Raw genomic sequence first — 27,177 nt, 5'->3', positions numbered from 1 at the left:
CTGCGTCATTGGAGCTTCACTGAAAACGTATATTACAAATTTATTATTTTCCAGTTCTTACAGCATTGAAAATGAAAATAAAATTACAGAAAAAAAAATCTTGAACTGATGGATCTTTCAACAATTAAAATCATTATATATCTAATATTCAATTTGATTTTGTTTATACTTTCCAAGACTGTTCAAGACTCGTATAGTTTTGCCATTTTTTTTTACTCTGCCATGTTTTCCAACTAATCGTGTTGGTTTGTTATATTCTATGGCTTCTAGGCATTTCTATTTGAGCGGAAAACTGCACCTCATACTTTGTGGAACATGCATTTTCTTGCATGAAACGCCAAAATATAATAAAATGTCAAATTTCGGAGTGTTCCACCACTCACAAGCAAGTGCCATTGGTATTTTTGAATCTGCATGGTCAATTTAGGGGCTGGAGGGTAGGCTAATTCTCGTAGCAGCCCCATTCCGTCGTGGTATGATTCACACTTTCAACACCTGGCGTCCGGGCTATCATATAATCTACCAAGCATACAACTACCCCAAATCAGTATCAATAAATAAATGAAACCCAAAACGAACAAATATTAAAATAAATATTAGAGTCAAACTCAAAACAAGCATAAATTAATATGAGTAGGTTTCAAAACCCCTATGCTTTCTAAAAGCCAGAATATAATTTGTACATTACTGAAAAAAAATTCAAATGAGTTTACTGAAAAAAAAAATGTGTATTGTCAATTTAATATACATATGCTGATATTTATTCCCTAAAATCTTAATTAATGAAAGAATTGTTTTCAGTAAAGCGACAATGACGCAGTAGGTTTTAGGCTTCAGCAGTGAGGCGATACCCAAACTCATGTTTGTAGTTATTTTCTTTCGATTCAAACTTGATTTGCATATTCAATTTAAGTTTCACTCGTTTTAGGATTTATTTATTCATTTACATTAATATATATAGTATGTTTGTTTGCATTGACTGTTATTTAGTTTCTGTTCGTTTTAAGTTTCATTTGTACTTTAAAAGCAAAATATTTGTTTTCGTTTTAAGCTTGATGTTCATATTCAATCCCAGCATTAATCGCTTTATTTATTCATTTATATTATTACTTGTTGTACGGTTTTTGCTATGATTGTTTGTTTAATTTCTGTTCGTTTTGGGTTTCATTTATTCTTTAATAGTAATTTCTGGGCGTTTTGAGTTTGAATTTTAACAGGTATTTGTATCTGCTGAGCGTAAGTTTAAAATGGCCTTTACTTTTCTTTTAAAAACTTATTTTTCAGAAAGTTTTTTTTTTAATTAACCCTAAGGAAACCATGGGCCGTTATAATGTTAAGTCGAAAGGTCGTTTGTAATATACAACAGCCCCTGCATCTTCAGCCCCTGTATCTTCTTCAACACTGTATCTTCAACACATAGTATCTTGAAAGTTAAAGACCCATTTTTTCAAGATAAAGGATCTCTCAATTACTCTTTTTTTCAGGAAAGAACAGAGAAAATAAACAGTTGACTTCTAATGAAAAAACAAAGGAAATACAAAATTATATCATCATGGATAAACATTTTTAAAATTGTTACGCAGCACTGGCTAGACTAGGTTTAGAAAAGTTAATTAAAGCAAAAACAAGCCTATTTAAATGTAACAGAAGACGACTTAACACTAAACACTAAACACTAAACTCTAAACACTAAAACATGGTGATTAAATTTACATAGATCTAAACAGCTTGTAGAATTAATAGTTCCACTCTATAGTAGGTAACAAAGCCAGAGTAAAGCCAAAGCCAAAGCCCGATCACTTTGACTCTTAAAAAGGGCACTAGAACTTCTGATTACCAATCCAATAAGTCCCCTTCAAAGCATATACGACTACTCTTTCTATTAGAACCTTATATGCCCCAGGGCATTACTCACAACCCTTGCCCTGAGAGTTGTGGGGGGGGGGCTTTCTTCCTTAGAGACATAATTTCAAAACCCTTCAAATACGATGAACAAAATTGTTATGTTCAAATTTTAATTGGAGGTGTTAGAGGAAATGATGAGCGTGGAGGGGGGGGGCACTATAACTTCTGATTTAACATCCAATGAGCCCAATCTGAATTTTATACGACAGCCCATTCCATAAAAACCTTATATGCCCTCATGGCATGACTTACAACCCTATCCCCGGGACACTGGGGGGTTGTGTCAACCCTAGAGGCATTACTATATATTCTTTGGACTATTTTGAACAAAAAATCTATCTCAAAATTTCAATCAGATGCGTTTGGTGAAGAGGGGTTGTCGGTGAGGGGGGGGGCTAAATGTCCTCTATCAAATTTGATGTTTTTCTACCAAATGAGCCTCTTTTAAAGTTAAAAAACCATCCCTTCCATAAAAACCATTAAATGCCCCGCGGCATAACTTACAACCTTATTGCCTAGGCTCTGGTGGTTTGTATCAACCCTAAAAGCCTTGTCGCTTTTGATTCTTAGAAAGGGCACTATAACTTCCAATTTCAAATCAAATGAGCCCCATCTGAAGTTTACACGACCACCCGTTCCATAAAACCCTTATGTGTCCCAGGGCATGACTTACAACCCTATCCCCGAAGCTTTGGAGGGTTGTATCAACCCTAGGGGCATTGTTATATGTTCTTTGGATTATTTTGAGCAAAATCGTTATCTCACATTTTTAATCAGACTCGCTTGGTTAAAAGAGGTAGTCGGGGGCGGGGGGGCTAGCTGCTCCATCGCTTCTGACTCTTAAAGGGAACTAGAACTTCCAATTTTCAATCAAATGAGCCTCTTCTAAAGTTAAACAACCATCCCTTACATAATAACCTTAAATGCCCCCGGGGCATAACTTATAACCCTTGCCCGCAGGCTCTGGGGGCTTGTTTAAATCCCAGAAGCCTTGCTATATGATATTTAGACTATTTGAATAAATTAGCTATCTCAAAATTTCTATTGGATGCATTTCGAGACAATACGACGTGTATTTGGGGGGAGGGGTAGCTGCCTTCAAATCACTTGACTCTTAAAAAGGATACTTGAGCTTCTGATTACCAATCCAATGAGCCCCCTCTGAAGTTTAAATGACCGCGCTTTCTGTAAAAACCTTATATGCCCTCAGGTAGGGTTGCCAACTGCCGACGCCAAAAAAGAGTGCAGATCAGAGCAAAGAAGAGTGCAAGTTGTTAAAAAAGAGTCCAAGTCAAAAATTTGCGCGTGCGCTGCTCCCTCTGCGCACACAGCCCCTTTCACTGTTCTGATCACTCTTACGCCATTTACAAATAATGATCAGTTATCCTTCGATCAATAAACATATTACCTTTAAATTTATCAAATGTATTTCAAATAAAGTTAGGAGGACTCCCTACTTAAATCAACCTTTAAATAATTGGTTAGATAATGACTATCATTCTTTTTTTAGCTTAAAAGGCTCTGCTTTAAATTTGCAGGTGTTTATTTTGATTGCTTGGATCTTTAACTGAGCTAAAGTTGACTGCATTAAATGTTTAGTTAAAATTTTGTCTTCATTTTATCCAAATGTTTTGAAAGGAATATAAGAGGTCCAAGTAACTCGTCGTGAACTATAGCTGACTTCTCTGTAGTCAAGTCAAGTACTGTTTTTTTTATTTCGCTTAATATTTTTTCTATCATCATTTCATAAAAGAGTGCAAACAGCAAATAATGGAAAAAAAGAGTGCAAATTCGGTCCGTGGCGTGAAAGAGTGCAATGAAAAAAAAGAGTGCATTTCACACGAAAAGTGTTTAAGTTGGCAACCCTGCACCCAGGGCATAACTTACCACCCTTGCCCTCAGGGCTGGGGGGGGGGTGTCATCCTCAAAGACATAATTTCCGGACCTTTAAACTACGTTGAACAAAATGGTTATCTCAAAATTTCGATTGGAAGTGTTTGGGGAAATGATGGGTGTGGGGAGAGGCATTTGCCCTCCGTTCACTTTTGACTAATAAAAAGGGCACTATAATTTCCATTACAAATTAAATGAGCCCCATCTGAAATTTGTACAACCGCCCGTTCCATAAAAATCTTATATGCCCCCAGGGCATGACTTTCAACCTTATCTTCAGGGCATTGGGGGGTTGTGTCAACCCTACAGGCATTGTTATATATTCTTTAGACTTTTTTGAGTAAAATCGCTATATCACAATTTTATCAGATTCGTTTGGTTAAGATGGATAGTCGGGGGGGGGGGCTAGCTGCTCCATCACTTTTGACTTAAAAGGGAGCTAGACCTTCTAATTTAAAACTAAATGAGCCTCCTCTAAAGTTTATAAAACCATTCCTTCCATAAAAACCTTAAATGTCCCCGGGGCATAACTTACAACCCTTGCCCCCAGGCTTCGGGGGCTTGTTTCAACCCCAAAGGCCTTGTTATATGATATTTGGACTATTTTGAATAAAATGACTATCTCAAAATTTCTATTTGATGAATTTCGGGACAATATGACGTTTTTGTATGTGTGTGTGTGTGGGGGGGGGGTAGATGCCCTCAGCTCACTTCGACTCTTAAAAAGGGCACTAGAGCATCTGATTACCAATCCAATGAGCCCTTTCCGAAGTTTATATGACTGTGCTTTCTGTAAAACTTTATATGCCCCCCAGGGCATAACTTAAGACCCTTGTCCTGAGGGAGGGGGGGTCATCCAAAAAGACATAATTTTCAGGCTTTCAGCTACGTTTAACAAAATGCTTTTCTCAGAAATTTGTTTGGAAGTGCTTGGGGAAATGATGGGCGTATTTGTGCCCATGGGGTCGGGGGGGCGGTATTTGCCCTCTGATCACTTTTGTCTAATAAAAATGGCCCTAGTCCTCTTAATTTCCAATCAAATGAGCCCTTTTTGAAGCTTCTACGACAAAGCTTTCAATAAAAACCTTATATTCCCCAATGGCATAACTTGCAACCCTTGCCCTGAGGGATGTGGGGGGGGGTGGTTGTCATCATAAAAGACATAATTTTTGGATCATTAACTATATTGAACCAAAAAGATATATCAAAATTTGATCAGAAGTGTTTGGGGAAATGATGGGCGTGGGAGGGGGGGGCATTTGCCCTCCGATCATTTCTCACTATTAAAAAGGGCACTAGCCCTCTCAAATTCCAATCGAATGAGGCCTTTTTTAAGTTTGTATGACAGCACTTTCTACAAAAACCTTTTACTCCCCCAGGGCATAACTTACAATCGATGCCCTGAGGGCTGGTGGTGGGGGGTGTCATCCTCAAAGGCATAATTTCCGGACCTTCAACTACGTTGAACAAAATGGTTATCTAAAAATTTGATTGGATGTGTTTGAGGAAATGGTGGGCTTGGGAGGGAAGCTATTTGTCCCCCAAATACTTTTGACTATTAAAAAGAACAATAGCCCTTTCAAATTCAAATCGAATGAGTCCTTTTCGGAGTTTCTGCGACAACTCCTTTGATACGAAGTGCCCTGGTCTGAAACAAACAAACAAACAAAAAATAAAATAAAACAATAACACATCGTGCCAACATGGTTCTTTACTTAGGCAGCGCTATTTCGCTGCCTATGACTTACTATAATATTTTTTTTTTGCTTTAAGTTTTGGTGCAGACAAATATAGTCACTTTTTTTTTCTTATTAATCCTTCCCTCAGTAATTTCAATTTCATTTTGTGTAGTAATTTATTTTAGGTGTCGAAGATTTTCAGAAATCCTTGATAGCTGATTTACCGTCTGACTGGCTCGATTTAAGTGTCAAGGAAAAAGTTGCTCCTGTGTTGCAAGTCCGCGATGAAGTAAACACAAGTTTAACAGGAATGAATACTGTTCAGTTAGCTATAGACCTTACTGGAAGGGAGTTTACTGATAAAATTCAAGAGGTTAGAGTCCTTTTCATAATTAATTAAAAAAAACTCTCCGAAAAATAAATTTTTCAAAGAAAAGTAAAGGCCATTTTAAACCATAGTAAAGGCCATAAGCTCAGTTGATACAAATACCTGTTAAAATTCGAACTCAAAACGACCAGAAATTACTATTAGAGAATAAATGATACCCAAAACTAATAGAAGTTAAATGAACAATTACAGCAAAAAACATACAACAAGTAATAATATAAATGAATAAATAGATTTTAAAGCGAGTAATGCTTAGATTGAATATGAAAATCAAGCTTAAAACGAAAACAAATGTTTTGCTATTAAAGTATAAATGAAACTTAAACCGAACAGAAATTAAATATACAATCAATGCGAACAAACATACAATATATATTAATGTAAATGAATAAATAAATCTTAAAACGAGTGAAACTTTAAAAGAATATGCAAATCAAGTTTGAATCGAATAAAAATAACTACAAACAAGAGTTTGGGTATCGCCTCACTGCAGAAGCCTAAAACCTACTGCGTCATTGGCGCTTTACTAAAAACAATTCTTTGAAATGTTTTCACTTTTGTAACTTTAAGAAATCGAAAATTAATTAAGATTTTAGGGAATAAATATCAGCATATGTATATTTAATTGACAATGCACATTTTTTTTCAGTAAACTCATTTGAAATTTTTTACAGTAAAGTAAAAATTATATTCTGGCTTTTAGAAAGCATAGGGGCTTAGAACTCTACTCATATAAATTTATGCTCGTTTTGAGCTTGACTCTAATATTTATTTTAATTTCTGTTTGTTTTGGGTTTCAATTTTTTATTGATACTGATTTGTGGTAGTTCTATGCTTGGTAGATTATATGATAGTCCGGACGCCAGGTGTTGAAAATTTGATTCATACCACGACGGAATGGGGCTGCTACGAGAATTAGACTACCCTCCAACCTCTAAATTGACCATGCGGATTCAAAAATGCCAATGGCACTTGCTTCCGAGGGGTGGAACGCTCCGAAACTTGACATTTTATTATATTTTGGTGTTTATTTTATTATATTTTGGCAAGAAAATGCATGTTCCACAAAGTTTGAGGTGCAGTTTTCCGCTGAAATAGAAATGCCTAGAAGCCATAGAATGTTTTCATAACAAACTAACACGATTAGTTAGAAAAAATGGCAGAGTTAAAGAAAAATGGCAAAACTATATGAGTCTTGAACAGTCTTGGAAAGTATAAACAAAATCACATTGAATATTAGATATATGATGATATTAATTGTTGAACGATCCATCAGTTCAAGATTTTTTTTTCACTGTAATTTTTATTTTCATTTTCAATGCTGTAAGAACTGGAAAATAATAAATTTGTAATATACGTTTTCAGTGAAGCACCAATGACGCAGAAGGCTTTAGGTTTTTACAGTTAAAGAAGGGGGCAGTATCAAAATTTTGTTGTAGTGAAACTATATTTGTCTTGACTAATCTTGAAAAGAACTAACAAATTAAACTGAATATTTGATGCATAATGATATTAATCTCTGAAAGCTCATCATTTCAAAATGTTACTATAATCCTAATGTTTATCTCCAATACTAAGTACAAAAGAAAACAATTGTAATATAATCCGTTTTCCGTTAAGCGCCAATGACACAGTAGGTTTTAGGCTTTTGCTATGAAACGATACCCTAACTTTTGTTTGTTGTTATTTTTATTCGATTCAAACTTGATTTGCATATTCTTTTTAAGTTTACTCGTTTTAAGATTTATTTATTCATTTACATTAATGTATATTGTATGGTTGTTCGCATTGATTGTATATTTAATTTCTTTTCGTTTTAAGTTTCATTTATACTTTAATAGCAAAACATTTGTTTTCGTTTTAAGCTTGATTTTCATATTCAATCTAAGCACTACTCGCTTTAAGATCTATTTATTCATTTATATTATTACTTGTTGTATGTTTTTTGCTATGATTGTTTGTTTAATTTCTGTTAGTTTTGGGTTTCTTTTACTCTTTAATAGTAATTTCCGGTCGTTTTGCGTTTAAATTTTAAAAGGTATTCGTATCAAATGAGCTTAAGTTTAAAATGACCTTTACTTTTCTTTTAAAAACTTATTTTTCCGAAAGTATTTTTAAATTAATTTTTGTTCATTTTTGATTGCAAAAAGTTTCAAGTTTTTATGGCATGGAGGAGGGGGGTACTACTGTCCGATTATTCTTCACTTTAAAAAACAGATCTAGAACTTTCAATTTAAATCGAATGAGGCTTTTTTCAAAGTCTATACGATTACCTCTTTGATAAAAACCTTATACATGAACAATAGACAGCTTTCATAACTTGTGGACAGAGATTGACAACAATAAACGGATTGAAAAAATAGCTCCAATAAGAGGGTTTAGACTATTTCACTTGCTGGCACAAGGGGATTACCATTGTTTAGAATTGACCTTAGTAGGATTTTGTGTTCGAAACCAATTTTGCATCTATCATAGAGTCTTAGTTTTAACATTAAAGTTGGAAAATTATAATATATTTCCTATGTGTTCTTCCCATACAAAACCGCTTCCCATACGTTATAAACCCCCCTTAATAAGGTATGCCCCTGGGCATAACTTGAAACGCCTACCCCTGGGTCCTGGTGGGCTGTTTCGACACTGGAGTTTTTTGTTATCAGAACTTTGAACTATTTTAACAAAATGTCTATCTCAAAATTTTTATCTGATGCATTTATGGCTTGGAGGAAGGAGGGGGGGGGCTAGTTATCCTCCAGTCTCTTTTGACTCTTAAAAAGTGAACAAGAACTTTCAATTTCAGTCAAATGAGCCCTCTCTAAAGTTTATACGAGCATCCCTTCCATAACAAATAATGGGAAGGATTCGGAGAATCCTTAAATTACAACCCTTGCCCTGAGGGATGAGGGGGAGTTGTCATCCTCAAAGACCTAATTTCCAGAAATTAAAACTACGTTTAATTAAATGGCTGTCTCAAAAGTTTGAATGGATGTGTGTGGGGTAATGCTGGGCGTCGGGGGGAGGGGCTAGTTGCACTCCAATCATTTTTGATTATTAAAAAGGGTACTAGCCCTTTAATTTCCAATCGAATGAGACTGTTTTGAAGTTTCTATGACAACACCTTCTATAAAAAACCTTATATACCCCCAGGGCATAACTTAAAACCCTTGCTCTGAGGGTTGTGGGCGAGTGTCCTCCTGAAAAACATATTTTCTATCTGGAAATCAACTACGCTGAACAAAATTTTGATTGGATGTGTTTGGGGAAATGATCGGCGCGGGGGGGAGGGGGGCTAGTTACACTCCAATCACTTTCGACTATTAAAAAGGGCACTAGCCCTTTAATTTCCAATTGAATGAGCCTGTTTTGAAGTTCCTACGACAACGCTTTCTATAAAAATCTTATATGCCCCCAGGGCATAACTTAAAACCCTTGCCCTGAGGGTTGTGGGGGAGTGTCCTCCTCAAAATATATTTTCTAACTGGAAATCAACTACGCTGAACAAAATGGCTATCTCAAAATTTTGATTGGATGTGTTTTGGGAAATGATGGGGGTCGGAGGGGGGGCTAGTTGCACTCCAATCACTTTCAACTATTAAAAAGGGCACTAGTCCTTTAATTTCCAATCGAATGAGCCTGTTTTGAAGTTTCTACGAGAACACCTTCCATAAAAACCTTATATGCCCCCAGAGCATAACTTAAAACCCTTGCCCTGAGGGTTGTGGGGGAGTTTCCTCCTCAAAAATATATTTCCTATCTGGAAATAAACGAGACGGAATTAAGTGGTTATCTAAAAAGTGTGATGGGAATGTTTTTGGGGGAAGCATGGGCGTGGGGGGGGGGCTCGGTGCACTACTTTCATTTTCTTCCATTAAGAAGAGACCTAGCCCTTTAAATTCCAAACAAACTTAACTGAGTTAAAGTTTCTATGACAACAATTTCTATTAAAACCTTAAATGCCCCAAGTAAAAAACTTAAAACCCTTGCTTTGAGGGTTGTGGGGGAGTATCTTCCTCAAAAATATATTTTCTATCTCGAAATCAACGACTTTGAACAAAATGGCTATCTGAAAATTTTGATTGGATGTGTTTGGGGAAATGATTTCGCGTGGGGGGGGGGGAGCTAGTTACACTCCAATCACTTTCGACTATTAAAAGGGCACTAGCTCTTTAATTTCCAATCGAATGAACCTGTTTTGAAGTTTCTATGACATCGTCTTCTATAAAAACCTTATATGCCCCCAGGGCATAACTTAAAACCCTTGCCCTGAGGGTTGTGGGGGAGCATTCTCCTCAAAACTTATTTTCTATCTGGAAATGAACTACGCTGAACAAAATGCCTATCTCGACATTTGGATTGGATGTGTTCGGGGCACTGATGGGAGTGGGGGGGGAGTTGCCCTCCAATCATTTTCGACTATTAAAAAGGGCACTAGCCCTTTAATTTTCAATCGAATGAGCCTGTTTTGAATTTTCTACAACAACGCCCTCTATAAAAACCTTATATGCCCCCAAGGCATAAGTTAAAACCCTTGCCCTGAGGGGCAAGGGTTTTATAACTACGCTGAACAAAATCGCCATCTGAAAATTTTGATTGGATGTGTTTGGGGAAATGATGGGCGTGGGGGGGGGGGGGGTGAGCTAGCTACACTCCAATCACTTTCGACTATTAAAAAGGGCACTAGCTCTTTATTTTTCAATCGAATGAGCCTGTTTTGAAGTTTCTACGACAACACCTTCTATAAAAAACCTTATATGCCCCCAGGGCATAAGTTAAAACTCTTGCCCTGAGGGTTTTGGGGGAGTATCCTCCTCAAAAATAATTTTCTGTCTGGAAATCAACTACGCTGAACAAAATGGCTATCTCAAAATTTTGATTGAATGTGTTGGGGGGAATGATGGACGTGGGGGGGGGCTAGTTGCCCTCCAATCATTTTCGACTATTAAAAACGGCACTAGAACTCTCAATTTCCAATCGAGTGAGCCTGTTTTAAAGTTTATACGACAACGCCTTCTATTAGAACCTTATATGCCCCCATGTCATATCTTGCACCTCTGTCGGTAAGGGTTGTGGGGGATTGTCTTCCTCGAAAATGTATTTTCTATCTGAGGATCAGCTAAGCTGGACGAAAGTCCTATATCACAATTGTTATCTGATATATTTGGGAAAATGATTGGCGTGGGGGGGCTATGTGTTTTTCGAGAACTTGCGAAGATTGAAATGGGCACGAATTTTGCGAAGTTATACTCAAATGAGTGCGTATTGACGTTTTTGCAACAGTGCCTTCTATAAAAAACCTGGGATGCCACCAATGTATAACTTAAAACCATTGTCTCGAGGGTTGTGGGGGATTTTCCTCCTCAGTATGATATTTTCAATGTGGTCATCAACTACGCTGAACAAAATGGCTATCTCAGAATTTTGATTCGATTTGTTTGGGGAAATTGTGGGTGTGGGGGGGGGGGGCTAGGTGCCCTCCAATTATTTTCGACTATTAAAAAGGGCACTAGAACTCTCAATTTCCAATCGAATGATCCCCTTTGAAGTTTCTACGACAACCCCTTCGATATGAAGTGCCTCTGGGGAAAAAAAATAATAAATAATAAAACATTGGAGCCATATGGCCTTTACTATAAGCAACGCTACAGCGTTGCCTCTTATATGCTGTAATGTGCCTGCATATGGGAGAGAAGGGACACACCTCTCCCCTCATCCAGAATCCTCACAAGAGCTCCTCATATGAAATTTTCAAAATGTTTTGGTTTAATTTATTCATCATGTCTTGAGCTTATCCTTAAAAGGTCATCTTATCATCCCTGAAAGTATCATCTTCTATTTCTAGGGGTATCTGGGATCCTATGGTTTTAGTTCTTTGTACCTGTGACTTACAAGGTTTTTCTATTAAAATTAATTTTTTTGGGGGGTAGTGGAGCCAAATTGATAAATGGACTGTTTGTAGAACGTTCCGAGTTTACTTCAAACAAGAATTTATCGACTTCTCCAGTCTTTTATCCTACTATTTGAAGTGGCTCTGGAACTGTTTAACATGTATATCAACCAACACGTACCCCAAATCTGTTTTTACAACTCCCAAATAAACAAAAAGAATTCCTTTTAGATTTTTGTTTTATTCTAAGGAATTTATAAAAAAAAGTTCTAAAATTTTTCTATCATGAAACAATAATTCACATCAATTTTCCTACGATTTTTTTGTCATTTCTTATTAATGAAGGATCCCCAAAATGGGTAAAACGTTCAAAACATTTCACTAATTTTTAAGCCTCCAATACCTTCAAGATCTTGTGTACAGGTCATAGCATTCTTTCTGGATGCTCGGCGAAGCGATTTGTAAGCTTTTTTAAGTTTTTGTAAGGTTTTGTAAGCTTTCATCGTGTCTCTCCTCTGTTACACTGATATTTAAGAATTGTTTATTTTAGAACAAAAAATCGTGGTTTTTATTTTTATTGATTCGTTTAAGACCCAAGACAGTGAAACACCCAGTTAAAGAAGAAAAGGGGTTTTTATTAAGAGAAATAAACACATTAACAACAAAACCGAAGTTTACAAACTTGTATGGCTAGACATCACCCTTTACAAAACCCCGTATACACAATCACTACCAGCCATCCTTGATTAAGTATTCCAAAAAGGAAATAAAAAACGATTTCACAAAAAATTTTTTTAGGGCTTTAGAATATTATTTTAGAATGTAGTTTTTGAAAAAATTGTAAATTTAGCTAGATATATGTTTGGGGGTCGCTCTTGGGACATTTTAACAACGATTTAAAATGTTAATCTTCCAAGTGGAAATTTTGACATTTATGTTTCAAACAACTTGGACCTGGTAACATGCAAGTCGGCACGCTTTTACTGCATTCCTCTGCAATTTCTTTAAATTAATTTAATTCTTTAAATGCCATACATACAATACGTGTTTATACAAATACCTATAAGTATAATACAGCAGATGGAATAAACGCAATTAAAAGTAAATCTATCGATTGAAATGAATAATTTATTTATTAATGGGTTGACTCAACACTATGACTTGGGACCCATGCCACAAAGCTCCTTGCCTTTATAATAAACTGAGTGAAACAAATTTATTTCTATAAATTCTAGTAAAATCGCTATAGAATGCTTGAAAATGTTCCAGTTTTCAAACTTCAATGGTTTATTTCCAATAATTTAGCTTTAAACTTTTTTGAAAACTTAATTCATGGTTTTCAGTTGCTCAAAACGTGCTACCCAAAAATTCCTTGTCATGAGCTTCAAGTTGGTGAGTATAAAGTCCGAAGAGTCCAATTATGTCGTTATTTAGGAGTTTTCTTGATCCGCTTTTGTCATTTCAAAATATATTGCCTATTTAAGGGTAAAAGTTTATCAAAATCTCGGATTTATGTATCCTTTGAAAAATGTTTTTTTTTTCATTTTAAATTTTGAAAATGAGTTACCATTTGCCTCTCATTTGAATTATTGCACAGTTTTTTTTTATCTAGGCGATTTTTGGACGCATGCACAACTTCTACATGTGTTTCAAAATTAAGCAGGAAGGATGTTCGGAAATTTTTTAAATCAACCATCTAAACCTGAAAACGCACTAGAAACAGAAACAGTTTTTTTTTTAATTAAGTTCGTTAGATTTAAAACATATAAGAAAAGTTACTATTGCGATATGCCATTTTTAAATACAGAATTCTAGTAAATATTCTTATGAAAAATTTGAGTTGATTTTGCACCTTAGTAGAAAGGCCTCATGAGCTCCGACGCGAACCACGTGGTTTATGGTTTTCTCACTGAGAATGAAAAAACAGAATTTTTCTCACTTGAAAAACCAGGATTTTTCTCACATTTATGTCTGTTTTCATGGACGGTTATGTGTGTTGGTCGATTTATTTGATGTTTTTCATTGATGTCAACAGCAATTCATGTCTGTTTTATATTTTTTGTCAGTGAGAATTTGAATAACAGGAACTTTCTCACATTTATGTCTGTTTTTATGGTTTTTGTCAGTGAGAATGGAAAAACAGGAATTTTGTCACATTTATGGATGTCAACAGCAATTTATGTTCCTGTTTTATGTTTGTTCATTGTCAGTGAGAATGTACATGCTTGACGCGAATGTTATGAGATTGTTTGGCGAACCTAACCTGAGAACTTGATTTACATAATCGGTGGGGAAATTATTGATTCACGAAGGGGGAATTAAGAAACAAACATGGCTTCTTTGATCTTTAGGCGAACCTAACCTGAGAACTTGATTTACATAATCGGCGGGGAAATTATTGATTCACGAAGGGGGAATTAAGAAACATTATGGCTTCTTTAATCTTAGGTCTGAGGGATAAACGTTCTTTAGGTCAGAGAGAAAAATTAATATTTTATTTTTAAATAGGGCTTCATTGATCTTTAGTGTCAGGAATCATAAATGACATCACTTGTTATCTTGGAATTATGTGGGAGTCTAAAGAGATAGAAATTCTATTTTTAAATACGGCTTCACTGAGCTTTAAGTCGGAGAGATAAATTGATATTCTAACGAAACCTTAATAGTTTAGCTAGGAACATTTATGAGATGAAGAGATTAACGTAGGAAAGGGTTTCCTAGAAATTTGAAATGTGAAAGCACAGAGATGCCTAAAAACAAAAGGAACACACAGAAATTACCTTTAGGGGGTTATTTGGGCGAAACGGTTTTAGACAGGTTATGGAATTCTTTCGGCTAAACCGTTAGAGACATTTTAAAAGATGATTTTAGAAAGGAGTTTAGAAGAGGTTTTGAGTGTGGTCGTTATAGTAAACAAGTTCTTTTGAACAGTGTCGTGAGGTCCTCTACCCCAACCCCAAAGGGCCCCGATCGCCCTACCCCGATCCAAAGGGCTCCAATCCCCATACCCCAATTCCGAAGGAACCCCTTGGTCCCCAAAGGTTCCCCGGGCTCCCACCCCGCCCCCCACACCCCCAACGCCCATACCCAGGCCCCATCTTTCGTTGATGTATGTTGACTGAAACCGATGATTTGGGGTGTAAGGGTTGCTATTTTTGAATTTTCTGAGTTTGATTTCTTAGTCTTTCATAGGTATGTGTTGTCTGAAACCTATGATTTGGGAGGGTGGTTTGCTATTTTGACCTTTCTGAGCTGGATTTCTTAGCCTTTCATAGGTGTGTGTTGTCAGAAAATTATGATTTGGGATGTGTAGTTTGCTATTTGGACTTTTCAGAGCTAGAATTCTTAGTCTCTCATAGGTGTTTGTTGTCTGAAACTTCTAGTTTGGGATGAGTAGTTTGCTATTTCAGACTTTTATGAGCTAGGCTTTCCTAGTATATCGTAGGTGAATGTTGTCAGAAAATTATGATTTGGGATATTTAAATTTATGTTTCGGGCTTTTCTTAGCTAGATTTCTTAGACCCTCATAGGTTTTTATGGTCTCAAACCTATAGTTTGGGATGATTAGTTTGCTATATTTGACTATTCAGAGCTAGGTTTCTTAGACTTTCCTAGGTATGTGTTGTCAGAAACTTATGATTTGGGATATGTAAATTACTATTTTTGACTTTTCTGAGCTAGATTTCGTAGCCTTTCATGGGTGTTTGTTGTCTGAAACCTTTAGTTTGGGATGAGTAGTTTGCTTTTTGACGTTTCAGAGCTGGATTTCTTAGCCTTTAGTGGGTGTGTGTTGACTGAAACTTATGATTTGGGATATGTAAATTACTATTTCGGGCTTTTCTAAGCTAGATTTCTTAGCCTTTCGTTTGTGTGTGTTGTCTGAAACCTATGATTTGGGATTTGTAGTTTGTCTTTTTGGACTTTTCAGAGCTAGGATTCTTAGTCACTCATAGGTGTTTGGTGTCTGAAACCTATAGTTAGGGATGAGTAGTTTGCCATTTCAGGCTTTTCTGAGCTAAGCTTTCTTAGTATTTCATAGGTGTGTGTTGTCTGAAACTTATGACTTGAGGTGTCTAATTTGCTATTTCAGGCCTTTCTGAGCTAAGGTTTCATAGTATTTCGTAGGTGAATGTTGTCTGAAACTTGTGGTTTGGGATATGTAAATTACTATTTCGGGCTTTTCTAAGTTGGATTTCGTAGTCTTTTGTTGGTGTGTGTTGACTGAAACCTGTGATTTGGGATATAAGGCTCTTAGTCTTTCGTTGGTGTGTGTTGTCTGAAACCTGGTGTGTGTTGACTGAAACCTATGATTTGGTATATAAGGTTCTTAGTCTTTCGTTAGTGTGTGTTGTCTGAAACCTATGATTTGGGATTTGTAGTTTGCTTTTCGGACTTTTCAAAGCTAGGATTCTTAGTCCCTCATAGATGTTTGCTGTCTGAAACCTATAGTTTGGGATGAGTAGTTTGCTATTTCAGGCTTTTCTGAGCTAAGGTTTCCTAGTATTTCGTAGGTGTGCGTTGTCTGAAACTTATGATTTGAGGTGTGTAATTTGCTATTTCAGGCTTTTATGAGCTAGGCTTTCCTAGTATATCGTAGGTGAATGTTGTCTGAAACTTATGATTTGGGATATGTAAATTACTATTTCGGGCTTTTCTAAGCTAGATTTCATAGTCTTTTTTTGTTGTGTGTTGTCTGAAACCAATGATTTGGGATGGGTGGGTTGCTATATCGGACTTTTCTGAGCTGGATTTCTTAGCCTTTCATAGGTATGTGTTGTCTGAAACCTATGATTTGGGATGGTTAATTTGCTATTTTTGACTTTTCTGAGCTAGGTTTCTTAGCCTTTCATAGGTGCGTGCTGTCAGAAAATTATGATTTGGGATTTGTAGTTTGTTTTATAGACTTTTTACGGCTAGGATTCTTAGTGCCTCATAGGTGTTTGTTGTCTGAAACCTATAGTTTGGGATGAATGGTCTGCTATTTCAAGCTTTTCTGAGCTAAGGTTTCTTAGTATTTCATAGGTGTGTTCTGTCTGAAACTTTTGATTTGAGGTATGCAATTTGCTATTTCCTACTTTCATAACCAGATTTCGTAGTCGTTCGTAGGTATGTGGTGTCTGAAACATATGATTTGGGATTGGTGGGTTTCTATTTTTTTACTTTTCTGAGCTGTATTTCTTAGCCTTTCATAGGTATGTGTTGTCTTAAACCTATGATTTGGGAAGGAGTGGTTTGCTATTTTTGACTTTTCTGAGCTAGATTTCTTAGCATTTCATAGGTGTGTGCTTTCAGAAAATTATGATTCGGGAGGTGTAGTTTGCTTTTCGGACTTTTCAGAGCTAGGATTCTTAGTCCTTAATAGGTTTTTGTTGTCTGAAACTTCTAGTTTGGGATGAGTAGTTGGATATTTCATGCTTTTCTGAGCTAAAGTTTCTTAGTATTTCGTAGGTGAATCTTCCACGTCAGTTTTAAGTTTACCAAGACATAAAAAATTTAAAGTTCAGTTCTAATTTTTCCACAGAACATAGGAAAAGTTATACTATGATTGTGATTATTTTCTATGAAGATAGAAAGTTTCACTTTAATTCTAAATTTTCTTAAATTCAGTTCCGACTTTTCTCAAAGAGATGAAAAACTTTAAAGTTCAATTTAAAATTTTCTCAACGAAGTCAAGGAAAGTTCAAGTTCTCTTCTGAATTTTCTCAATGAAAAATAAATTAGTCATTGATCATTTCTATTTTTCCAAATAATATAAAAATTTTCCACTTTAGTTCAGATCTGTCTCGAAGAGATCAAAAATTTAAAATACTATTCCAAATTTTTCACAGAAGATATATAAGTTCAAGTTCTCTTCGGAATTTTACCAAAGAACACAATTCAATTCTAATTTCTCCAGAGAAAACAAAAATCTTCCACTTCAGCTCTTTATTTCACAAAGACAAAAAGAAATTTAGAGTTCAATTCTAAATTTTTCGTTGGAAGATAGAAAAAGTAATACCATACTTGTGAATATTTTCACGGAATATAAAAAGTTCTAGTTCAATCTAAAATTTACTCAACGAAGTGCAGAAAAGTTCAAGCTCCCTACTGAATTTTACAAAGAACAACACTGAGTTCTAATTTATACAGAGAAAATGAAAATCATCCCCTTAAGTTCTTATATTTCCCAATGACATAAAGAAATTTAAAATTCAATTCTAAATTTTTCAGTGGAAGATAGAAAAAGTAATACCATACTTTTGAATATTTTCCCGGAAGATAAAAAGTTCTAGTTCAATTTAAAATTTTCTCAACGAAGTGAAGAAGAATTCAAGTTCTCTTCTGAATTTTACCAAAGAACACACTTCAATTCTAATTTCACCAGAGAAAATAAAAATCTTCCACCTCAGTTCTTTATTTCACAAAGACATAAAGAAATTTAAAGTTCAATTCTAAATTTTTTCGTGGAAGATAGAAAAAGTAATACCATACTGGTGAATATTTTCTCGAAGAGATGAAAAATTTAAAATACTGTCCCAAATTTTTCACAGAAGATAAAAAAGTTCAAGTTCTCTTCGGAATTTTACCAAAGAACATAATTCAATTCTAATTTCTTCAGAGAAAACAAAAATCTTACACTTCAGTTCTTTATTTCACAAAGACATAAAGAAATTTAGAGTTCAATTCTAAATTTTTCGATGGAAGATAGAAAAAGTAATACCATACTTGTGAATATTTTCCCGGAAGATAAAAGTTCTAGTACAATTTAAAATTTTCTCAACGATGTGAAGAAAAATTCAAGTTCTCTTCTGAATTTTACCAAAGAACAAAATTCAATTCTAATTTCACTAGAGAAAATCAAACCTTCCACTTAAGTTCTTTATTTCACAAAGACATAAAGAAATTTAAAGTTCAATTCTAAATTTTTCAGTGGAAACAAGAAAAAGTAATACCATACTTGTGAATATTTTCCCGGAAAATAAAAAGTTCTAGTTTAATTTAAAATTTTCTCAACGAATTGAAGAAAAATTCAAGTTCTCTTCTGAATTTTAGCAGAGAACACAATTCAATTCTAATTTCACCAGAGAAAATAAAAATCTTCCACTTCAGTTCTATATTTCACAAAGACATAAAGAAATTTAAAGTTCAATTCTAAATTTTTCGGTGGAAGATAGAAAAAGTAATACCATACCTGTGAATATTTTCTCGAAAAGATGAAAAATTTAAAATACTGTTCCAAATTTTTCACAGAAGATAAAAAAGTTCAAGTTCTCTTCGGAATTTTGCCAAAGAACACAATTCAATTCTAATTTCTCCAGAGAAAATAAAAATCTTCCACTTAAGTCCTTTATTTCACAAAGACATAAAGAAATTTAAAGTTCAATTCTAAATTTTTCGGTGGAAGATAGAAAAAGTAATACCATACTTGTGAATATTTTCCCGGAAGATAAAAAGTTCTAGTTCAATTTACAATTTTCTCAACGAAGTGAAGAAAAGTTCAAGTTCTCTTCTCAATTTTACTAAAGAACACAATTCAATTCTAATTTCACCAGAGAAAATAAAAATCTTACACTTAAGTTCTTCATTTCTCATGGACATAAAGAAATTTAAATTTCAATTCTAAATTTTTCGGTGGAAGATAGAATAAGTAATACCATACTTGTGAATATTTGCACGGAAGATAAAAGCTGTAGTTCAACTTAAAATTTTTTGAAAGAAGCAAACAAAATTTCAATTTCGCATCTGAAATTTACCAAACAACATATTACATATCTAAGGTCTTCATAGAAAATAAAAATCTTCAACTTAAGTTTTAAGGTACACAGTGAAATGAATCAATTTAAAGCTCTTTTCTAAATTTTCAGTGGGAAGAAGAATAAAGTAACACTATGATTGTGATTATTTTCAATGAAGATAAAAATTTTCAAAAAGAAAAAGTTAGCTCAATTCTGAATTTTACCAATGAAAATGAAAAAAACCTTCCACTTCAGTTCATAATTTCTCAAAGACTTAAGAAATTAAAGTTCAGTTCTAAATTTTTATGTAGAAGATAGGAAAAGTTATACTATGATTGTGATTATTTTCCAGTGAAGATAAAAAGTTTCACTTTAATTCTAATTTTCTTAAATTCAGTTCCGATTTTTTTGCAAAGAGATGAAAAATTTAAAGTTCTGTTCCAAATTTTCAATAGAAGATAGAAAAAGTTATTCATTGATTTTGAATCTTCGACATGAAGATAAGCTGCATCACTTTAATTCTGAGTTTTCTCGAAGAAGTGCAAAATGTTCAAGTTCTCTTCTGAATTTTCTTAAAGAAGATAAAAAGTTAGCTCAATTCTGAATTTTACCAATGAAAATGAAAAAAACTTCCACTTCAGTTCTTAATTTCTCAAAGACATAAAAAATTCAAAGTTCTCTTCTAATTTTTCCAAGAAAATAAAAAAGCTTCCACTTCAGTTCTGATTTTTTCTCAAAGAGATGAAAAATTCAAAGTTCTATTCTAATTTTAAATTAAATTTTAGTTCCTTTGTCTTATGGATTTACCCATCAAATTTTTAAATTTGAAATTGAGTGACTCCTTCTATTATTAAAGACAATTGTTCAAACTCGTTCATCTAACCTCCAAAACAATAGGATAGGTTAGGTATAAATAAATATTAATAAATAAATAGAAACATTTCTACATGTTTAAGTTAGGTTAGGTTAGGTTAACTTATCATGAGCGCTCATGATAAGTTAACCTTACCTTTTCTGGGGGGTATGGTTAGGTTAGGTTAGGCTAGATTAAGTTAGGTTAGATTAGGTTAGGTTAAGTTAGGTTAGGTTAGCCTACGTACGCTTCACTTAGGTTAGCTTAGGTTAGGTGAGAGACAGGCAAAACGTTAGGTGTATGATTAGGTTAGGCTAGGTTAGCCTACGTACGCGCGGGTACGTAGGCTGACCTAGCCTAACCTAACTTAACCTAACCTAACTTAATCTAACCTAACCTAATCATACACCTAACTTTTTGCCTGTCTCTCACCTAACCTAAGTGAAGCGTACGTAGGCTAACCTAACCTAATCTATCCCAACCTCATCGCTACTTACATTAATTCTCCCGATCCACCATAACCGTTAAGGTTAAATTAAACCGAGAGCACATGTTAAGGTAACCTAACATAACTTAAAAATGTATAACATTTTCTCTTTATTTGTTATTAGTTATTTACACCTAACCTAACCTATTGTGTTATAGGTTAGATGAACGAGTTTGAACGATTGTCTTTAATAATAGGAGGAGTCACTCATTTTCTAATTTAAAAATTTAATGGGTAAATCCATAAGACAAAGGAGCTAAAATTTAATTTAAAATTAGAATAGAACTTTAAATTTTTCATCTCTTTGAGAAAAAATCAGAACTGAAGTGGAACCTTTTTTATTTTCTCGGAAAAATTAGAAGAGAACTTTGAATTTTGTATGTCTTTGAGAAATTAAGAAATTAAGTGGAAGCTTTTTTAATTTTAATTGGTAAAATTTAGAATTGAGCTAACTTTTTTATCTTCTTTAAGAAAATTCAGAAGAGAACTTGAACATTTTGCGCTTCTTCGAGAAAACTCAGAATTAAAGTGATGCACCTTATCTTCATGTCGAAGATTCAAAATCAATGAATAACTTTTTCTATCTTCTATTGAAAATTTGGAACAGAACTTTAAATTTTTCATCTCTTTGCAAAAAAATCGGAACTGAATTTAAGAAAATTAGAATTAAAGTGAAACTTTTTATCTTCACTGAAAAATAATCATAATCATAGTATAACTTTTCCTATCTTCTACAGAAAAATTTAGAACTGAACTTTAAATTTTTATGTCTTTGAGAAATTATGAACTGAAGTGGAAGGTTTTTTTCATTTTCATTGGTAAAATTCAGAATGGAGCTAACTTTTTTCTCTTCTTTAAGAAAATTCAGAAGAGAACTTGAACATTTTGCACTTCTTCGAGAAAGCTCTGAATTAAAGTGGAGTTCCTTATCTTCATGTTGAATATTCACAATCAATGTATAACTTTTTCTATCTTCTATGAAAAATTTGGAACAGAACTTTAAATTTTTCATCTCTGAGAAAAATCAGAGCGGAATTTAAGAAAAATTAAAAATAAAGTGAAACTTTTGATCTTCATTGAAAATAATCACAATCATAGTATTACTTTTTCTATCTTTCATCAAAAAATTTAGAATAGAACTTTAAATTTCTTTATTTCATTGTGGAACTTAAAACTGAAGTTGAAGATTTTCATTTTCTATGGAGAAATTAGAATTGAAGTGTGTTCTTTGGGAAAGTTCAGAAGCGAACATGAACGTTTGTTTACTTCGTTGAGAAAATTTTAAATTGAACTACAACTTTTAATCTTCCGTGAAAATATTCACAAGTATGGTATTACTTTTTCTATCTTCCAATAAAAAATTTATAATTGAACTCTAAATTTATTTGTCCATCTAAAAATAATAACTGAGGCTTAAGATTTTTATTTTTTATGGTGAAATTAGAATTGAATTGTGTTCTTTAGTAAAACTGAGGAGAAAACTTGAACTTTTCTTAAGTTCGCTGAGAAAATTGTAAATTGAACTAGAACTTTTTATCTTCCGGGAAAATATTCAGAAGTATAGTATCACTTTTTCTATCTTCCACCGAAAAATTTAGAATTGAACTTTAAATTTCTATATTTCTTTCTGAAATAAAGAACTTAAGTGTAAGATTTTTATTTTCTCTGGTGAAATTAGAATTGAATTGTGTTCTTTGGTAATATTCAGAAGAGAACTTGAACTTTTTTATCTTCTTTGAAAAATTTGGAACAGTATTTTAAATTTTTCATCTTTTCAAGAAAATATTCACAGGCATGGTATTACTTTTTCTATCTTCCACCGAAAAATTTAAAATTGAACTCTAAATTTCTTTATATCTTTGTGAAATAAAGAACTGAAGTGAAAAATTTTTATTTTGTCTGGTGAAATTAGAATTTAATTGTGTTCTCTGCTAAAATTCAGAAGAGAACTTGAATTTTTCTTCACTTCGTTGAGAAAATTTTAAATTGAACTAGAACTTTTTATCTTCCGGGAAAATATTCACAAGTATGGTATTACTTTTTCCTGTTTCCACCGAAAAATTTAGAATTGAACTTTAAATTTCTTTATGTCTTTGTGAAATAAAGAACTTAAGTGGAAGATTTGATTTTCTCTGGTGAAATTAGAATTGAATTGTGTTCTTTGGTAAAATTCAGAAGAGAACTTGAATTTTTCTTCACATCGTTGAGAAAATTTTAAATTGAACTAGAACTTTTATCTTCCGGGAAAATATTCACAAATATGGTATTACTTTTTCTATCTTCCATCGAAAAATTTAGAATGGAACTCTAAATTTCTGTATGTCTTTGTGAAATAAAGAACTGAAGTGTAGGATTTTTGTGTTCTCTTAAGAAATTAGAATTGAATTATTTTCTTTTGTAAAATTCCGAAGAGAACTTGAACTTTTTTATCTTCTGTGAAAAATTTGGGACAGTATTTAAAATCTTTCATCTTTTCGAGAAAATACTCACCAGTATGGTATTACTTTTTATATCTTCCACCGAAAAATTTAGAATTGAACTTTAAATTTCTTTATGCCTTTGTGAAATAAAGAACTGAAGTGGAAGATTTTTATTTTCTCTGGAGAAATTAGAATTGAGGTGTGTTCTTTGGTAAAATTCAGAAGAGAACTTGAATTCTTCTTCACTTTGTTGAGAAAATTTAAAATTGAACTAGAACTTTTTATCTTCCGGGAAAATATTCACAAGTATGGTATTACTTTTTCTATCTTCCACTGAAAAATTTAGAAATGAACTTTAAATTTCTTTATGTCTTTGTGAAATAAAGAACTTACGTGGAAGATTTTTATTTTCTCTGTAGAAATTAGAACTCAGATTTGTTCTTTGTAAAATTCAGTAGGGAGCTTGAACTTTTCTGCACTTAGTTGAGAAAATTTTAGATTTAACTAGAACTTTTTATCTTACGTGAAAATATTCAAAAGTATGGTATTACTTTTTCTATCTTCCTACGAAAAATCTAGAATTGAACTCTAAATTTATTTTTGTCTTTGTGAAATAAAGAACTGAAGTGGAAGAATTTTGTTTTCTCTGGAGAAATTAGAATTGAATTGTGTTCTTTGGTAAAATTCCGAAGAGAACTTGAACTTTTTTATCTTCTGTGTAAGATTTGGAATAGTATTTTAAATTTTTCATCTCTTCGAGACAGATCTGAACTAAAGTGGAAAATTTTTATATTATTTGGAAAAATAGAAATGATCAATGACTAATTTATTTTTCATTGAGAAAATTCAGAAGAGAACTTGAACTTTCGTTGAATCCGTTGAAAAAATTTAAAATTGAACTTTAAAGTGTTTCATCTCTTTTAGACAAGTTGGAACTGAATTTAAGAAAATTTAGAATTAGAGTGAAACTTTTTATCTTCATCGAAAATAATCAGAATCATAATATAAATTTTCCTATGTTCTGTGGAAAAATTAGAACTGAACTTTAAATTTCTTATGTCTTGGTAAAGTGAAAACTGACATGGAAACTTCACATACGAAATACTTAGAAACCTTAGCTCAGAAAAGCCTGAAATATCCAACTACTCATCCCAAACTAGAAGTTTCAGACAACAAACACCTATGAGGGACTAAGAAACCTAGCTCTGAGAAGTCTAAAAAGCAAACTACACCTCCCAAATCATAATTATGTGAAAGCACGCACCTATGAAATGCTAAGAAATCTAGCTCAGAAAAGTTAAAAATAGCAAACCACTCCTTCACAAATCATAGATTTAAGTCAACACACATCTACGAAAGGCTAAGAAATACAGCTCAGAAAAGTCAAAAAATATAAACCCACAAATCCCGAATCATATGTTTCAGACACCACATACCTACGAACGACTACGAAATCTTGTTATGAAAGTCTGAAATAGCAAATTGCATACCTCAAATCATAAGTTTCAGACAGAACACACCTATGACATACTAAGAAATCGTAGCTCAGAAAAGCTTGAAATAGCAAACTATTCATCCCAAACTATAGGTTTCAGACAACAAACACCTATGAGGGACTAAGAATCCTAGCTCCGAAAAGTCTATAAAGCAAACTACAAATCCCAAATCATAATTTTCTGACAGCACGCAACTATGAAAGGATAAGAAACCTATCTCATAAAATTCAAAAAGAGCAAATTAACCATCCCACATCATAGGTTTCAGACAACACATACCTATGAAAGGCTAAGAAATACAGGTCAGAAAAGTTAAAAATAACAACCCACCCATCCCAAATCATTGGTTTCTGACAGCACACATCAAAAAAAGACTATGAAATCTAGCTTAGAAAAACCCGAAATAGAAATTTACATATCCCAAATCATAAGTTTCAGACAACATTCACCTACGATATACTAGGAAAGCCTAGCTCATAAAAGTCTGAAATAGCAAATTACACACCTCAAATCATAAGTTTCAGACAACGCACAAGAAATCTAGCTTAGAAAAGCCCGAAATAGCAAACTACACATCCCAAATCATAATTTTCTGACAACACACACCTATGAAAGGCTAAGAAATCCAGCTCAGAAAGGTCAAAATAGCAAACCACCCATCCCAAATCATAGGTTTCAGACAACACATACCTATGAAAGACTAAGAAATCCAACTCAGAAAAGTCAAAAATAGCAACCCATACACCCCAAATCATAGGTTTCAGTCAACATACATCAACGAAAGATGGGGCCTGGGGATGGCCTTTGGGGGTCTGGGGGGCCGGGTGGGAGCCTGGGGAACCTTTGGGGACCGGGGGGTTCCTTCGGAATGGGGGTATGGGGATCGGAGCCCTTTGGATCGGGGTAGGGCGATTGGGGCCCTTTGGGGTTGGGGTAGAGGACCTCACGACACTGTTCAAATAGAACTTGTTTACTATAACGACCACACTCAAAACCTCTTCTAAAACCTTTTCTAAAATCATCTTTTAAAATGTCTCTAACTGTTTCGCCGAAATAATTCCATAACCTGTCTAAAACCGTTTCGCCCAAATAATCCCCTAAAAGTAATTTCTGTGTGTTCCTTTTGTTTTTTGGCATTTCTGTGCTTTCACATTTCAAATTTCTAGGAAACCCTTTCCTACGTTAATCTCTTTATCTCATAAATGTTCCTAGCTAAACTATTAAGGTTTCGTTAGAATATCAATTTATATCTCCGACTTAAAGCTCAGTGAAGCCGTATTTAAAAATAGAATTTCTATCTCTTTAGACTCCTGCATAATTCCAAGATAACAAGTGATGTCATTTATGATTCCGGACACTAAATATCAATGAAGCCCTATTTAAAAATAGAATATTAATTTTTCTCTCTGACCTAAAGAACGTTTATCCCTCAGACCTAAGATTAAAGAAGCCATAATGTTTCTTAATTCCCCTTTTCGTGAATCAATACATTCCCCTAGCGATTATGTAAATCAATTTCTCAGGTTAGATTCACCTACAGATCAAAGAAGCCGTGTTTGTTTCTTAATTCCCCCTTTCGTAAATCAATACATTTTCCCCCGCCGATTATGTAAATCAATTTTTCAGGTTAGGTTCACCTAAAGACATAAAACAGATATAAATTGCTGTTGACATCCATAAATGTGGAAAAGTTCCTGTTTTTTTCATTCTCACTGACAAAAACCATAAAACAGACATGAATTACTGTTAACATCCATAAATATGAGAAAGTTTCTGTTTTTTCATTCTCACTGACAAAAACCATAAATCATCCATAACCATCCATGAAAAACATCAAATAAATCGAACATCACACTTAACCGTCCATGAAAACATCCATCAATGTGAGAATATTCCTGGTTTTTCAAGTGAGAAAAATTCTGTTTTTTCATTCTCAGTGAGAAAACCATAAACCACGTGGTTCGTGTCGGAGCTCATGAGGCCTTTCTACTCACCTTCCATCTCTAGAGCATATCGAATTCCTTTTTTTAGTTCTGATAGGTCTGGATTTTCGATTAAATACCAAATGCCATTAATTTAAAGCAAAGATATGTTAAGTTGAAAAATCAAATTTCATTTAATTCATCCTTAAAATTTTAGCTGAAGTTAAGGAACGAATTAAAGATTGGATATTGACCCGTAATGACGGAATATTAAATATATTATACTAGTTTTGTGTGTTTCTAGGCCTACCTGTTTTAAAGAAGCTTCCTGTGCCCCACTTGCCCAGTTTTCTTTTGTCTTTCTTTAAGAATATATGTGTTCTGTTGTCAATATGACCAACTTTACGAGCCCTGCTATCCATTGTGGGTTGATTCTTCTTTTTTAACTTTAATTTAATTAAATAAAAAGTTGAAACGGTTTCGTTGGCTTTTGGTTTTTTGAATGAGTGATCTGTATTGTTTTGGCAGGAACTTTCAC

General features: G+C 33.8%; 1 protein-coding gene across 1 annotated transcript in view; it reads left to right on the top strand.

The window, feature by feature from the left end:
• The window catches only part of LOC148947134 (isoleucine--tRNA ligase, mitochondrial-like), an 83,469-nt gene that overhangs the window by 49,908 nt on the left and 6,384 nt on the right, over nt 1-27,177 (top strand). The window contains exon 11 of the mRNA XM_089097277.1: nt 5,663-5,850. Within this exon, the coding sequence (XP_088953403.1) occupies nt 5,663-5,850 (188 nt within the window). The remainder of the gene's footprint in view (nt 1-5,662; nt 5,851-27,177) is intronic.

Source organism: Artemia sp. Qi Xiang Cuo, chromosome 11 (genome assembly GCF_049724085.1).
Source record: "Artemia sp. Qi Xiang Cuo chromosome 11, ASM4972408v1, whole genome shotgun sequence".
Lineage (NCBI taxonomy): Eukaryota > Metazoa > Arthropoda > Branchiopoda > Anostraca > Artemiidae > Artemia > Artemia sp. Qi Xiang Cuo.
This window is presented reverse-complemented; position numbering and strand designations above follow the sequence as displayed.